The sequence below is a fragment of the Musa acuminata genome, chromosome BXJ3-11 (genome assembly GCF_036884655.1).
Source record: "Musa acuminata AAA Group cultivar baxijiao chromosome BXJ3-11, Cavendish_Baxijiao_AAA, whole genome shotgun sequence".
NCBI lineage: Eukaryota > Viridiplantae > Streptophyta > Magnoliopsida > Zingiberales > Musaceae > Musa > Musa acuminata.
The window spans coordinates 29,399,036-29,416,577 of NC_088359.1; the positions used below are offsets into that span (position 1 = coordinate 29,399,036).

Here is a 17,542-nt window from a genome sequence, read left to right on the forward strand (position 1 = left end):
GTTCACATCAGTTTTGGAGTGCATGAAAATATTAATATTAATATTCACTCCAATAACCTTGGTCAACAATCGGACATTAATCTAATATAAAATATCTTTAAAATATTCTATTTATATCCTAAAATACTCTTTCGACTAGACTAATATTCTATTTATATCCTGAAATATTCTTTTCAACTGGACTATTACAGTAATCAAGATCAATAATTATTTATTTTAAAATTTTATTTTCTTTCATTACTATCTTGAGCATAGAAAAGATTATGTTGAAAATTTTGATCTTGATCTTTATGCATGTTGATACTAAATTGATCATCCGAGACCCTCTCGATTGTTCTCGGAGTCTTCTTACACATGTAGACTCTTAAGCGGATCGGAGTCTTCTTACACATGTAGACTCTTAAGCGGATCCTATCACCAACATCGTCTCCAAGTCGAGCATCCAATGCCCCCTCAATCATTCTCGGAGTCTTCTTACACGTATAGACTCTTAAGCGGATCCTATCACCAACATCGTCTCCGGGCATCCGATGTCCCCTCAATCATTCTTGGATCCTTTCCAAGAGCCTTCTTACACACAAAGGTTCAAGTCGGGCATCCGATGCCCCCTCAATCATTCTTGGATCCTTTCCCAGAGCCTTCTTACACACAAAGGTTCAAACCAAGTTGGGTGGATCCCATCACCGACATCAGCCCCCAACAGAACTCAACATTGACCTCATACAAAGTTAGCTAAACTATTCTTTCTTGTCACCATTTTTTAGAACTCACGTGATCACTTGGCTATCTCAGAATTTACCACACATTGATACTACACATTGTATCAACAATACCACAAGGAAGGAGTCAAATTGATGCTACCACAGCATCATATCAAAACATTGGCAATAGAAAATATATATTACAATTAAAATTCCACATCCGATCCATTTAATTTGAACTGATATACAAAAAAAAAAAATCACATTTTTGAAACAATAATTCAAATATTGGACTACCGTATGGTAGTATCACAGGGATCAGACCAAATAACTATAAAGAAAAAACAGACTCCATCTTGATGAGCTTTCAATGCTTAATCAACAAACCATTATCAACAGGTATGAAATTGGCAGAACACAAACAGATACTAACCCTGATCATGAATAAGGCAGAATGCTGAAATCAAATGCAAGAGATATAGATAAACATCTTTTATCCAATGCTTACTGACCAAATCAACCATAGAATGAAGCTGAACGAAAACATGGCAGATGACCAAATCCATATATCCAGTCAATTAAAGACTTAGTGAAGGTTAGAAGACTTTGTAATTGCCAAATATTTACATATAAATCATTGTAAACAGACCATTCTACAAAAGTAACTTTTCTAAACAGAATGATAACAAGTAATGAGATAAACAAAATAACTGATAATCAACCATTTAAAATGAAATGACAAATTTCTTAATGGGCTCATACATCTGGTAAATTTCCCAACTTCTGTATCTATAAATAAGAAGAAATTTAAAACCATGTGATGGACCAGGAAAGATTGCCCCAGTGGATGATACTTAAAAGAACATTTTTCACAAAAAATATCTCGGTACACCCAACATGTTTCTCACTTCACAAACTGGCATTTCTCTGGTGCAACTATATTACACAAGAGGTTCCTTTTCTTAACCAGCAGTGCCTATTAGTACTTGGGGGCAATTATCCCCCATTTCCCGTAAGTAAAACACAAAGAAGTGGAAGTATGAGAGAGAAAGCTGTTGATCACTTCATTATGTACACAAACAACATGTGATGAACATATGGATTGGCTCCATCAGCTACAAAGAGTTCTGTTCACGTGAATCCTGTATGGAAAGAGGAAGAAGAATTAGTTAGAATATGAAATTTAATGATATGTCATCATAAAACATAGAGTAGGCACTCAATTAACTTTATCTTGAGATGGTACTAATTTAAGGAAACAAGTGGATTCAATAACTTAAGTTATCAATCATATAAAAACCCCTCTCTTGTATTTACCCATAAAAATATGATTTCTGAACTGGATACTTAGCTTCATGCAGGATAATCAATTATCACTGTCTTAGTACCCAGTGTCTACCCACTTCATATACTGTATTGTTAACATATAAAGCATCCAACTTCCTTCAAGGAAAATGTTTTACGTCTAACACACAAACGAATTTTACCAAACCAGATTTCTCTCCCTTTTGCTAACTGTAGCTCACCTGGCGAAGGGATGGTCACACTCATGCCTTTGACATCAAATTCAATCAGGAAAGGGTACAAGGGTAGGAAAACAAAAAACAATGGAAACATTAGGAGAAAAGAAAATAATAGCATACACCCATCTAGTTCACCATCTCCATGTGGGTGGGTAGAGAAGGCACAGCTTGAATTTTGGCTCAAGTACAACCACCATACAAGGTGGATCCCTGTGTAGAATGTTTGCTCATGCCTTCTAGGACTCCAAGCAATAAATCTAACATCGAATCAGTTCATGTTGAAATTATACTTGTGTTGTTCTGGTTTCAAAATATACCCTACATCCTTTAAAGCTGACAACTCTTGGTACCTGAAATTACACTTGCAGCCTTCTAATACACCCAGCTTGACTTTGGTGCATGTTGAAACTATGCTTGCTTTATTCTCATTTCAAAATATACCCTACACCCTTAATCTGTAAGGGCAGTTGGTACCTAAATTACACTTGCATCCTTCTAATACATCCAGCTTGACAAACTTCCATTATATTTTTAGGGATGTACGAGTACATTTTAACATTTGGAGGATGCAACTTATTTTCAGCATAAATGTAGAAGTAAATTATATATAAGTTAAACTACAAAGATCTCATTAGAATTTTGCTGGAATTAGTACTCATGCATCCTCCTAGTTTCAAATAAATTTTAAATATTTTAAAGTATGAGTGGATAATCATTGAACTTTGAAAAGAAAGTGACTCGTTTAGAATGATAGTCATGACCTCAAAAGGGTACTGTTATTTGTGAGCATAGCAACAGGTGCAATTGAAGTCACATGACCTTTTGTCAGCAAGGCGACAGCAGGCAATTAAAATCTCATGACCTCTTCAGCATTTGTTATCAGGATCATGTGATTAGACAATTAAAGCAGAACATTTTCGATGGAGAGGATGAGTGGATAGACTAGAAAACTGGACTTTAAATGGCAAGTTAAACGTCATTGTCCTAAGATTGTTAAAATTTAAGGTTGTTCAAATGTGGAAAAATGTCTCAGACATGGTTGAAACTGAAGAGCTACAAAAAAGGACGAAGTTTCCGATCTTTTATGGTTAGACATAATTATAATTTGGCAAGAACACACTTCACATGCAGGTTGCAGCCCCAACTTGTCTTTTCCCCAAGTATCTCATAGAACTGTATCCCAGTGCAATGCCAAATGAAATCACAATATCTACCTTAAATACTTAATCGATAAGTTCAGCTATAGGATGAAGCAATTAGCCCAAAAAACCAAAGAACTATAAATGAAGCAAACGGAGGATAAATAAAGAAAACCTGAACACATCACATATCTAAAACTTGGAATTTTTTTATTAGAATCATGCTCCATCATCTTGACAGTCCAATTATCTACATACAAAATTTTAGTAAAACATGTTGCTAGAAGAAATAAACAAGACTAGAATTCATTATGATAAAACTCTGAAAGTATTAAAGAAGGTGAAGCCTCAAATAGTTATATAACACAAGCAGCAAAACTGATTATCCAAACTTTTAAAATTACCAAGTTAACCAAAAACATAAACAGTTAAAAAATGATATTCTGTGCTACTTGATAACTTTCTTGTTACCTTTAGCTTTCTAGTTTTATTACTCTATCCGAAGCAGTTCATGCTACACTAACATTCATCGATGTATGAGGTGGTGAAGTGTCTGCAGTTGTCCTTCGATTATGAGGAAGATCCAATGACTTAGGAACTGTTGAGTTTGATCTTTGACCACTAGATGGTATAGAAAAGCTGCGAGCCATAACACCAGGAGGTTTTGGTAGTGGTGTCGCTGTGTGAGATGAAATTGATGGCGGTTTGCATGTTGCATTTAGCTCTTGACCTCTAGACACCAGAGGGGCTGAATGACCAATCAAATTGGAAGGTCCTGTATGTTTACTAAAGCCTATTGGAGGCCTTGGAAGCTCATGAAGTCCATTTATTCTCGGTGATGTCACAAGAGGAGGAGGAGAGGCACTTGGAGAAACTTTCCGCGGCAGGGGTAGCTTAGGTATGGGAATGTTTGTTGGTTTTGCAGGGACACCAGGCAGGTGTTCCATTGATGACATGGAATTGGTTGAACTAGCTGGTTTGCTTGATGGCGGTTTACTTGTCAATGGACCAGAAAAAGCTTGTCTCTCAATCTTCTTTGGATCAGATGCATTTGATGGAATCAACTGAGGGAACATCCCGACACTAAAAGCAATTGGCGTTCTGATGGGGCTACTGATGTTGTTACTCTCTTTAAGTATTGATTGCTCTCTAGGTAAACTGGTGGGGCTTGGCAACTCAACATCTCGGTAGTCTTTGCCAAGAAAATTTGGCTGCAATGGAGATGAATGCCACGGTTGTGCTGGCCATACACCTTTGGTTTCTACCCGAGCAGCAGAAACTGAATTAGCTGAACTTGTTGAGTTTGAGCTCTTAACATCAAGAGGAGTAGGAAGAGCATATGCGTAAAACCTCTTTGCTGATGAAGGCTCGATCTGATTTATCCTTTCAGATGATTTAGACTTCTTATCACAAAAAAGAGGTGCTGACAGACTGACAGCCCTAGGACCCTTGGTGAAAGGAGAGAAATCTGCTTGACGACTGTCTACAATTTCCTAAAAAGAAAACAGATAAACAGATATCAGATAATTGTCCAAGCATAAACAAATCTACTTTAATCTGCACTAGTTAGTAGTACAAATATTTGCTAGATGAGAGAATAAATCATAAAAAAATGTAGCATTAGCATCTCCTGGTACTATCACAAATTATATGTTTTTAGCATGAGAAGTGCTAATGGAAGTTATTGGCAACAGTGGCTAGAGATTCAGACAAGATTTGGAACCTACGGACAATTGTACAAATGAATCCTACATAGACAATTTATATGGTTGATGCCAAGGATTGCCATGTCAGAGAAATAGCAACACTCCCCATGCCAAGCCGTGCTTGAGAATATATACCTAAGTCAATTTTTGATCTATTGTCAGCCAGCATAGGAACATGCTAATCAGCACAATATCGTGCCAAACATGGTGTCATGAAACAATCCTCAATGTAAACCTGAAAAGACATATGACGGTGACCACACAATTCTGAAGAGTTTAGAAGTAGCAAAATTTTCAAGCTGTAACATCACAACTATATGGTTGGTTACATGGATCTTTTGCATCATCATGTTCTGTATAAGATATATAGTTGAACCAAGAGAATCCATTCGTTTTTTCTTTCTATTTATATATTTTTGTCTTCCTCTAGCTATCCTTGCACCATTAATAATAATCGACTCACCCCTTCTAACCACAACATCTATATACTTTATTTAAATATGTTCATTACAAGTTAGATGATTCTCCTATCTTTTATACACTATCAGAGTTATAGATAATTATTTAGATACTCTACCATAGTTATCCACTTCAGCATTCACATTTCAGCTGTACAAACTTTGTGAATATACTGCCTCACACTATGATCCATAAAATATAACTGGCTTAACAACAATTTTTTTAATATTTTAAACTATGGGGCACTCATTGATCCCACAAAATCTGTCACTCCAACTTTTGTTCTATAAAACAATATTTTTATCAATCTTTCCACCTGTTGAAAAATAAAACCAAGATACTTAAATATGGGATTTTTTTATTCATTTATTTTAACTACATTTAAGTTTTTGTCTTAGTATTAAATTATATTTGACATATTCAACTTTGTGCCACCTAATCTAAACCTCTAATTTATTAGGTCTTGTCACTACCATTCTTATGATTTCTGACATAGTCTAATGATAATTGCCAGTGACCCAGTGAAATCCTCCACCATTTCATCGAGACTTGTGACTGGCATTTGCAACAAATAAATAGTCATCTTAAATTTAGAGCCTTTTGTCTTACTGTAAGTGGATGTCCTGAACTGAAATTTAAATACTCCACCATTTCTTTTCACTTTTTGTTGATGGATAATAGAGGGCGAAAGGAAGAAACAAAAGTACATCCAAGGATGCCATTGTAACACTTCAACATACTTAGATATAGCAGAGATTGATATACATACTACATCTCATTCTCCAAAAGAAATTATCATGATTGATCTTATAAACATGATATTATGTCCTTGTCTCTCATCTCCCACCCACACCCATCCCCACCCCCACCACCACTAACAGAAAAAAACCTCTTTCCCTGTCCTCTCTTTTTATGCCCTTAAATAAGATGTCCCTCTCCCTTTCTGTCTCTTTCTCTCTCCTCTCCCCTTTCCCTTTCCTCCCTTTATCCCTCCTCTATCCTTCCCTCTCTACCCCTTATTTGGTGAACCTACATCACTGGTTCGGCTAATGAACCTGATTCCTCCCTATTGATCAAAATAAAAAAACACAATCCAACCGATCATCCCGTTCAACTAGGACCTGTAACCAGACTGAAGCAATCTGATAAGAATGCAAAAAAAAGAAAGAAAAAAAATAAAGCCAACTGAGAAGGCATCGCTCAAAGTGATAAAGGAACTTTCTTTTGTATCACAGAGGCAGTTGCTTTAGTAAATTGGAGGCTTTACCTAGCTAGAATTTATATCTAAGGTTTCAAGTTTAGGCACTGATTTAGTTGTTATACGCTAAAATATAATTGGTACTGGTTGAGATAAACCCATGAATATGACCAAAACCCATTATTTTTTATAGCTGACGCATCATGTGGGATTAAGTGTTAAAAAATTATGTTATGTGAACAGCAGGACCCCAATCTAATTCTAGTAATGATGGGAAGAAAAAGGGTCCAATTTTGTTTGATGACCTGGACCATCACAAAATCAAACGTCACAATTTTGTACCCACAAGCAATCAAGGAGTATACAAGGACAATTGTCCTGGATTCTCGATGTTGCCCATTATGCTATCTTCAATGCAAATGTTTTTCATTTCTCACATAGCTTGGTAGTCTACCAAATTATTTCTGTGTGCCAAACATTAAAAAAATTAAAATTCTACCATTAGATAATCAAAATGCTATAACTTGTAGTTATGTTTAATGCAGTAATCAATTTTGCATGTCAACATCAAATCCTACCAATGTTCTAGATGATCCTCGTTACACATGCTCACACCAGCGTGTAAAAACCTATATGCAGAGGCAGATAAATTCATGCAGAAATTAATCATACTGACAAAAGTAACATCTGTTTGATGGCAGTATATGGAAAGATCTAAGATAACTTGAGAATCTTTTGCACGAAAAGTATAGAAAGCTATAGACTATGAAAAACCCAACATTCTCTCACCTCCATTGAGCTTCTAGAAAAATAACTAACATCATGATGTTGGTCATGCTGTCCATAATAAAAATGCAGTTCTCCATGATCTCCATTTTCATCAGAGTCATCATCCTCATATTCTTCAAATTGATTATCCTCAAGTCCTCTGAACTGATAGTCAATGTGGTGCTGTTCAGCTACAAATTTGACATGTGGCTCAACAACTTCAAGAGACTTGACCCCTTTCCGGAAGAAGTTTAACTGATATAAAGAGAACATATAGGATCAATTCTTCTAGTAATGACAATTATAGCATCTGACGTTTGAAAAACTACCTGTGATGCATGGTGCCTAGCAGCTTGTGTCAAGAGACTACGTGATTGTCCTTTCTTTAGTGATTTCAATCGAAGGAGGAAAAGTGTTGCCTCCTCTTCATAATCTTCTTGAGCTGCCTGCAACTGCTGTGGAGAGAAACTTTCACCTTTGGCATTTCTCAACCTTCCTTTTCCTCTTTGTGCTGCCAACATGTACAAGTCTCTGAAGAGAACACATAAAACTTGATAAAAAAATTTATTTCATAAGGAAAACTATTTACATTGGTCACCGTGAAAAACTTCAGGTGCAATTTAGTCCACCTAAAGAGCATAACTCTTTTCCACTAGGACAAATAAATGAAACATTAAGATCACACCTTTTATCATCACACTGGCGTTTCATTTCCTGCATTGGGGAATATTACAATTAGAAATTCACTTATCATTCTTCAAAAGTGCCTAAATACTGCAGAAAATAGGACAAACTGGATAGCAGACGATTTACAGGTTTTTTACAGAAGTTTACACTTTACAAACTAAAATTAAGGCCTTGAAAAGCTAAATGCATCCAAGATGTCCCAGAAAAATCATCAATAGAAATAACACAAAAAGATGATAAAACTATTAAGGTAGTTTATTTATCCACTGACATATCCAAACATCTCCCTAGAGTTAGAAAATAATGCTAACATAAGCTTAATAATTACACAAACCAGAGAAAAAAGATAGTAGCTAAATGACATTACATAATATTTTGACTTCTAAAATTAAGAAAAGAAGTTCTAATGAAGAATTTTTATGTCAGGAAGTTTAGTAAAAGAAATCACTAAAAACTTTAACGGCAGATTGATAGATAAATTGATAGATAATAAGGCCCCAAAACCAAAGATGCAGCGTACATTTTTTTTTAGATGCATCAATATTTAGATGTAGTAAATTGCAAAAACTCAAGCGGAAAGTTCCATAAAAGTATCAGCCATGAATTACAGTTAAACAGATTGAGGTCAAACTGTAAGTCAGTATTAACCAATCAACAAACTGTGGTTCAAATTGAGAATGAGGGCATTTGATATCAGACAACCAAAAATTTAACCATGATATATACCATAGTGACATGACATAATTGCAATAATCCTTCTCATACTTCTCACTGTAGTACCAAATTTCCACTACTTATCTGCATTTTGGCATACAGGTTTTCCCTAACATGACGTTCAATTGCCTTGTGTTGGATTTGAGAGCTTTGGTGGTTAGCACAATATACATGGATAAGTAACCAAATACCAAAAATACTTTGCCACTTGAGTACATTTGTTACAGAGGAAAAAGAACAATAAAGTAGCATTGTACAGGTAACCACTTGAAATATGATTATTTTGGTGGTGCATCCAAGACTAGGAGGGCATAAGCTATGCCTTTACTGAGCAGTAACATTCAGATTTTGCACAAGATAGCGGACAATGATATCAATTTCAGACAGGGTTAACATGTGCCTGCTGTTCAGTGTTCAACAGTACATTTAGGGTGTTGTATATGGTAACTACACCTGCTTCTGAAGATTTCCTAACGAATATTCTCTGGAAGATCTGATATTCACAGCATATTACTCATATTGCCAAATGCCAAGTATATCAGGTTCAACATTTGTTTCTTAATATTTATTGCCAAGTCTTGTACTCCTAAGATGAACAACCGCTGAGCATGTAACTTGTTATAATCACTGTTATAGTCACCTCCTAGAGAGACCAGGAAAAAAATTTTCTACTTTCTACTTTCTGATTTCCATTTCCAAATTTGATTTGGCACTTGGTTCAGGGAGCTAGGTTGGAATGCAATAGACGATTATTAGCAGCAAATTTGCTTGATTTACCAGTTAAGAATTTTGTACATTCACAGAGCCTGATTACAACAACGCTCAGAATTATATTGACAAAAGATTCTGATCACTCAAAACAACAATGATGCCAGCATAGCTTGCTGGCAAGGTGTCCTTAGTGGTGATAGAATATCAGAGGTTGAATCCCACTTCAACATAGATGGACAGCTTCTACCATTATTATGAGAGTATTAAGGAATAGCTATCCCATCTTATGGGCAGCATTGAGAAAATATAGAAAATGATGTATTTTCCTGATGACAAATGAATGTCTCAATAAAAAATACAACTTAAGGCATTTTACACAACCACAGTATGCTCTAATCTGAAGGGATATTGAGAAGTTAACCTATAGAGTAAAACTATCAAATAACTAGCATTTTATTAATAATCAATTACACAGAGGTAGATCCAAGATCACAAACCTCTACAGTTTGGAGCTCCTTGAGAAGAGATTCTGATGGAGTTGTAATGGTCTGAACAACATGGACACGCTGACATTGAAATAGATAAAAGTTATTGTTGTTCTGTATATGCACAAACACCTTTGAAGAAAGTCTTGAAAAAAGAAAAGCAACTGAGACTCACATAGATATCAACAGCTTTCTGAAGTTCAAACTGTGCCTTTCCAAGCATCAACAATATCCTACCTACATGCATTAAATGACATGCAATCCATGATATGCAAAGAAGAAAAGCAACTGAAATAACAAAACACATATTCAACAGGTATTGGCATAATTGAACCGTAAAATTTTGCTTTAAATGTAACATAGGCATCTTTGAGTTACTTATATGATCTAAAATCTAGAACCTAGTTTAGTTAAACAGCAAGAAACCACAATTAAATAGCAAAACCAAGCATGATACATCTCACAGTGAACATATTCTGTACAAAGACTTTTAAATGGCATTAAGATACTAATTTTCTAGATAAGTTTCATTTATGACAAGAAAAAAACATCAATATACTTACCACTTTCTTCATCATCATTTAGTGCAGTTTTTTCGAGCAAACAAGTACCCATCTCCCTTAGGGCTTCCGAGAATTCTGCAAAAAGATAAAAAGACAAATGTCATGGAAAATTTTATAGTATTACTGGATATAATATGATTATGAAATGATAAATTTTTTTTAGTTCAAATAAAGCATCTTATGAAAGTCCGTGATCCAGGGATACAATAGGTTTTAGCTTTTAGGAGAGAAGTGACTAGGAGAGATGAGCGATGAGGTGGTAATAAATCAGACCCAAGAAGTTGTGGAGTTGATAGGACCACTTTAATGCAAGAATAGTAACAGCAAAAGCTCTGCTGTCAAAACAATTAAAGAATATGATAAAGGAAAAAGAGATGTAAAAATTGAGAAGAGAAGAAAAAAGAGATGAGTGGAGATAAAGAAACAAAAAAGAAACTGTGTACACAATAAAAAGTAAAACTTCATTAAAGATTCAGTTATGTGAATTGTGGATGGCTTGATTACTGATGTTCTGAATCTCTGATATGCACACGGTTGCAGCTATTGGCAAACCAGTAAAGATATCTAATATTGAATATATATTTAATATAATCACACATGAAGGCAACAAAGTCACCGAGCACTCGTGCAAGGCAAGGTGAGGCCTGAGCACCATGTAAGTGGTATAGGCAGGCGTTTTCAATCGGGTGCAGTCCAAGTGCGCACCTAGGCCCAAGCACCCCCGCCTAAGGCAAATTGAACTAGGGTCGAGCCAATAGCTTCTTCCTTTATCTCTTAGCTCAAGAAACAATTGAACCATGAGACATTAAATGACACCAAGGGTCGGTCTGTTACGTTGCTCTCCTTGGAAAAATAGAGAAAGGGAAGAAGTGATGGTGATAATGCCATCCATTACATCAATACCAGTTCCGTGGATTGTTGGGAGCATACAAAACCATCACGTTAGTCTTGAATTGTATCTCTCTCAAGTTCTTGAGAGAACATAATCTTGAATTGTACCTTCTCCCTTTTGCAGAAGACCAAAGAGTAGTGAGTGCATTGTCCCAATAAAGCTTAGAAAGAGGAATCAATTAGTGGAGAGGGTAAGCTCATGCTGCAATTCTTTTTCCTCGAGCGGATGTGATCAGTGATGGATGATCGTGGTAGTATGCTTGCTAATCTTGTTTAGTTTTGCTATTTTTGTTATTGAATATAGATAATGTAATTTGATACCGTACATAAATATAATTTGATGGGTCATTTTTATTTTAATGATCATATTTATCGATCATGATATATATTTTTAAAATTTTAATATTTGGGAATGCCTCGTTTCACTCGGGCAAGTGCCTAGCACCTTTGGCGTTTTGATGCCTTGGCATCTTTTAGCGCCTAGTGCTTTTAACTACACTGCATAAAGATTAGTTTAGAAGTGTAGCAAATGCATTAGGTTAATAGCTCGAAGAAAACCTAATGTATATATAGAAAAAAAGAGAGAGAGAACAATCAATAGTTCTCTCTATCTATACTGAGGCACAATCTGGACTTAAACATGAACCATTGCACCCATTCGGACTGCTGAAGCTGATCAACATTAAGCTAAATGTTTCTACATCACATGAAGTCTTTGCCAAACTCAAAAATTTACTCTAATAACTAGGCAGTATTCATTTGAGAAAAAATAATATGAAGAAACTAAATTCTGTTGACCACTTATGCAATAAGACAGTAAAAAGTTAACATCAAGTAGCTTTTTTGACTGAAACCACTTGTAGGCAATCAAACAAGCTATGAGTGAAAATCCAAGATATTTACTAAACTTTCTCATAGCAAAATGATTAACATATGAAAACATATATACTACCATATGCACTATTTGCGGTAGCAGCAGCTGCAGAAAGTAAGCTGTCATAGAAGTTCCTAATGTCATGGATGTCCTGCAAAAACGTGAAGCAGCACATATTGGTAAGCACACTTCCCATGTACATAACTAGCATAATGCGACTGTAGAAAGTCATTACATTCTGAACAAACAAGCCAGTATTATCATGATATCAGTTGCTTTGAAACAAAAAAAAGGTTATCCAATCTTTGTCTGCCATAGAAAACTATTTCAACCAACTAAACAATGAACACTGCATAATATTTTTAGTGGTCTTCTTTAGCTGATTACAGCATTTGTTGTGTTTAGATTAAATCTTAAATTTGTATATATATCTTCCATAAAAGGAAAGTAAATAGTATGGATATTTATAAATCCTTTCCTCGATAAATTATTTGCCATATTATTTTATTCACTGAAAAATCTGCACCAAGTTGCTTGCTATATGAGGATTAGGTTCAATTTAATGTGATTTTAGCCTCTCTAGCTTTCCATACAAGAGCATTTGGATAATTTATGTTACAACTCCCACAAATGCTTGAAAATAAAAATGATTTCTCCCTCATTGTAGAGCTAGCCATTCAAACTTAATTAAGAAAACTATCCTCTTAAAACTCGTGTGAAGAACAGATAGGAAAAAAATGATTTAAACAATTATTTAATATTTAAATGTAATGGAATAAAAGGAAAAATTGGCCCGACGCATAAGGTTCCCAACAATATTTAATTTGAGGCTCAATATGCACATTCCTACCTCTTCAAGTAGAGAGGTGATTTTCATACTTGAACTAATGGTCACCCAAAACACAAAAGAACAACCACAGCATTTAGGCTTGCCCTCTCTGAACTTTGATGAACATAGTTTTAAATTCCAATGAAAAATTTACTTCAAGGTAATTAAGAATCTCAAATTGCTCAGAGGCAAAGTGATTGTTCCTTCTAAAATCTTAAAGGACATTGTTTAGGCAATAGGCATGGTTTATGTTCATATCCAAATCTGATGATCTGATATGAGTTTCCTTGACAAACCAAACAGTTAAGTAGCATAGCTCATGAATTGTACTGATGAAAAATAAAGAGGCAAGGAGAGTGATGTTTAACTTGACTAGGTAATGCAAGTATATGCACTCTTCCAGCACCTCAGAATGGTCAAGTCTAATGGAAAATGGTCCAACCAAGGCATGGGTCTATGTTTCTAGCCTTTAGGAAATGTTGCAATGCAGTGTATGATAAAGGATACAATACATGTATATCAGTAATTACAAAATGAACTGCCTAACAGATCAATTTAGGTGATACAAATTTCCCAAATCAGAATAGGTTTTTCATTAAGCAGCCAATTTGTACTTACTATGAGTACAACTTGTAAAGAGCAAGTCAAATACACTCTCATGTATCAACACATAATATTACAGTACAGTGGCCAATGGCAATGCAGATTATTCGGTATAGAGCTTTCAGGAGCCCTCATATGAGTAAAAAAAATGGGCAGAGTAGAAAACGATATAGGCCCTACCTGAGATGTAATAGGAAATTTGATAACTCTAGAATACCATAAAGAAATGATTCTTGTTTATCCAACACTGGCTGCCACCAGTCTATCACTTTCTCATTTGGACTTAAGCTGTAAGATTAGCAACTCAACAGGTTCAATTGATCACAAAACCCCTATATAACTTGATAGGCAAGCCCCCACTTGTCAGATAAACAAACGTTAACTAAGGTATCTAATGCAAAAATCACTAGCATTTAGTGAAAGACAAACAAATTCTTTTGTACCACAGAGCAGCACATAAAATCTCTGATTTGCAGCACAGTGAAAACCTAGATCTATCAAATAACACTTCAATATAAACAGGGAAAAATCGGAGCCAAAGGAAGCTGCATTCGTAAGCTCAGCATAACCGTTCATCTATCGTAGTGCCTGAAATTTGGTCAGCAAAGAACTTGATGATCGCAAGCATCTTTAATTATCAAAATAAAACCATCATTCAGGCGCAATTCAATATTTCAAGCCAAAATTTTCACGAAAAAAAATTAAGCAAGTATGTTTGTAATATCATTTCAGAAAAAGAAAAGCGAGAACTTTTCGAGAGCTAAAGGCACGTAATTATGATCACCGTCCCTTCTTTTATCCAGGAACAACGAGATCTTCTCATAAACTCCGCAGAAAACCCCCCAGAGAGCAATTAAAATAGGAGGAACAGAGAGAAGCGTTTGAACGGAACCTGGGTCGCCTGGAGCAGCTCGTCCTGGTACGCCACCAAGCCTTTCTCCCTCCTCTGTTTGTGCTCGTGTTTGTGGAGCGCAAACCCTCGCAATCTCCTCAACGAAGACTTCATCGTTACCCACGATTCCCAACCCTGACGCCAAGATTAATCGCCCCAAGCCCAAATCCCTAGCCGAATTATGCAATAACAGAAGCAAAGAAGAAACAAGACACCAAAAGGGGGAATCCAAGGAAACCCAGCGATATCCGTACGAAGGCCAAATTGGTCGATTTCGCTATCAATATACAATTTTTCCCTCTCCGGTGGGCAGTCAAAGAAATACACCCATATATATATATATATATATATATATATATATATATATATATATATATATATACACACACAACGAAGGTAAAGAAGACGACGTTGCGGCCAAGAGCAGGGAGGAGAAGCGGTCTGGTGGAACCGGTTCACGAAAAGCGAGTGCGAACCGGCCCGAGTGAACCGCCGCAATAATGATCCCGTGTTCGATTCCGGCCCGCGACGAGAAAATCTACCAGGCGTGGCAATTTTATATTGGTGGAAATGACCGGCCGGGTGTCAGCGCAAGAGAGGAGAAGTCTTCTCCAGCCCCGCTCATCTCAGTCTTGCACGCGATCCGGTTTGGGTTGACGAGGGGGATCGGTGAGTCTTGGGACCCACCTGTCAATCCCGGATGACGCGGGAGGACATGTTTTGCGACGGGCCCCTCCTGCGCCAAATAATGCAGGTTGGATACACCAGACACGATGACGTGGTTAGTATACGTTGACCAACCAATCGAAAGTTTCGACCCAGGTAGGGCCCGCATCGGACTTGTGCGTCTCGCTTTACAAACCGTGCTTGGAAATGATGAACATTAAGATCAACTCCGGGGTCTCAGATTAGACCATCCAAGAGTTCCATGTTGCTAATAAAAGTGAGTCTTGACATCATTCTTGAATCATGTCGCCATGGACGAATTAAATATCTGATAGTGTAATTAGATATGAACATGACATTTTATGGAATATATAAAATGTCATATATACTACTAATAAAGTTTTAAATATTATAACTTATTTAAAAAAATATTATAAATAAAAATACTATGACTCTATTTAAGAAATTATATTTTATATAAAAATACTATAATATTGAACCATTTAGCTCAAATTGAATTTTGACAGGGAATCATTTTATGGGTATTTTGATCTTTTTTATATAATAAAGAAGATTTCTTTGGAAAATATAGAATTCCCAACAAATTACGCATTTAATTTTTAATTTATGGAAATAATCTTTAAAACAAAATGAGAAATAATTTTTAAAATACTAAAAAAATAGTGAATTGATGGTATAGTAAAGATGGGTAGATTAATAATTTTAGTAAATAAGAGTCTTAGTTATAAAAGAAGTTTTATGTAATCATCAAGTGTTCCTTATATTAAAAAATTATTAGGGCATGCCCTAAGTCAGTTATATTTTTTGATCTAAGTAAATAAATAATATTTTAAGATGAGAATGTGAAGGTAAATATGTGATATTATTATATAGGATTAAATATATTTTTATTTATAAAAATATTGTGCATAGCTCTGATAGATGATAAAATAATTGAGAATTATTTAAAATGGTATAATTCTGCAGAAGCAGAAGTCATGATTGTCCTTCATTTTACTTTCTGCCCAACCCACTAATCACAAGTCAAGACCAGTACTCACTGCATTGATGAAAGGTAGAAGGTTGCCAACAAGTAAAAATGATAGGATCTATCTAGAAATGCTATATACATTAAAAAAACAAAAAAGGAAAAGCATCCTTGTCTGAGAATAAATGCACTGATTCATTAAATTAGGGGATGACATGAAGGCAGTCATTGACCATATGATCCATTAGAGAGGGGGTTTTCAAGAAAACCTAAAAGGAGTTTTTTTTTTATATGTACTTTGTGTTTTTTGTTTTAGTTAAATAATCTAATGACAAATGGTATTTTTTTAACTTTTATTATTGAATTTTACATATATTCATATTTTAAATCCCACATTGTGGTAATGAGATCAATATACATGGTTTTACCCCTAAACACCCACATCACAATGGCTAACTTGCTAAGTTTTTTAATTGATGATTGTTGGATCATGAGGGAATATGACATACTTAAAATAGTTGTGTCAATGAATGAACAGTATCCATTATTGTAGTAATTTGACTAAGGATTCATGATCATTTGAATTGTTAGTGTTGCATGAATTGTCAAGATATATATGTATAGAATTATATCTGGAACATAGAACTTCAGTTAGTCAGCTCAGCAAATATTTTAATGCATGATTTAAGATAATATAATGCAAAACCTTTTGGTCTGGTATTTTTTATTATTATTATCATTCCATCTAAAGGATCTATTCTATTGGCTTGTAGACTTGCCCCTAAAATATAAAATATCTGAATAGTGTAAGCACTATGAAACTTGTGATGTTATGATAATATATTATCTTAAATCATGAATCCTGAAACATGGTCTAGTGAAAATATGATCTGACATATTTTGAGCTTCATTGCTTCCTCTGATTCATTACAACTATATATGCAACTTTAGTGGCATGCTAACCTTCTTTTTTCCAGTTTAAAGTCTCAAGCTTTTACAGGATGTTCTCTCACTTTTCTTCTCTGACAAGGCATATGTCTGTGGTAGGTCCATTTGTTATCTATATCCAAATTGTACACCAGCAGTAGTTTTCCATTCTGCTTTTAGACTTTGACTTCCAACCGATGCAGAATGCAGATTCTGAG

The 17,542-nt window shown here is 35.3% G+C and overlaps 1 protein-coding gene across 1 annotated transcript; it reads right to left on the reverse strand.

Moving 5' to 3' along the window:
• Nucleotides 1-1,399: 1,399 nt before the first annotated feature.
• LOC103971879 (uncharacterized protein At2g33490) lies at nucleotides 1,400-15,050 on the reverse strand. Its single transcript, XM_009386024.3, has 10 exons — nucleotides 14,744-15,050; nucleotides 12,498-12,570; nucleotides 10,655-10,729; nucleotides 10,267-10,328; nucleotides 10,104-10,172; nucleotides 8,180-8,208; nucleotides 7,824-8,025; nucleotides 7,516-7,749; nucleotides 3,835-4,856; nucleotides 1,400-1,843 (listed from the first exon to the last, which is right to left on the reverse strand). The coding sequence occupies exons 1-9, from the start codon at nucleotides 14,855-14,857 to the stop codon at nucleotides 3,873-3,875; spliced, it is 1,842 nt and encodes a 613-aa protein (XP_009384299.2). The 5' UTR covers nucleotides 14,858-15,050; the 3' UTR covers nucleotides 1,400-1,843; nucleotides 3,835-3,872.
• Between the last annotated feature and the right edge of the window lie 2,492 nt (nucleotides 15,051-17,542).

What these genes read in the sequence shown, in the direction of transcription:
- LOC103971879 (XM_009386024.3), bottom strand. Translation starts at nt 14,857, where the DNA reads ATGAAGTCTTCGTTGAGGAGATTGCGAGGGTTTGCGCTCCACAAACAC. An exon ending in AGAAAGCTGTTGATATCTAT is followed by an intron (nt 10,173 to 10,266) that starts GTGAGTCTCAGT and finishes TTTCAATGTCAG; the next exon opens with CGTGTCCATGTTGTTCAGAC. An exon ending in AGGAGCTCCAAACTGTAGAG is followed by an intron (nt 8,209 to 10,103) that starts GTTTGTGATCTT and finishes TCCCCAATGCAG; the next exon opens with GAAATGAAACGCCAGTGTGA.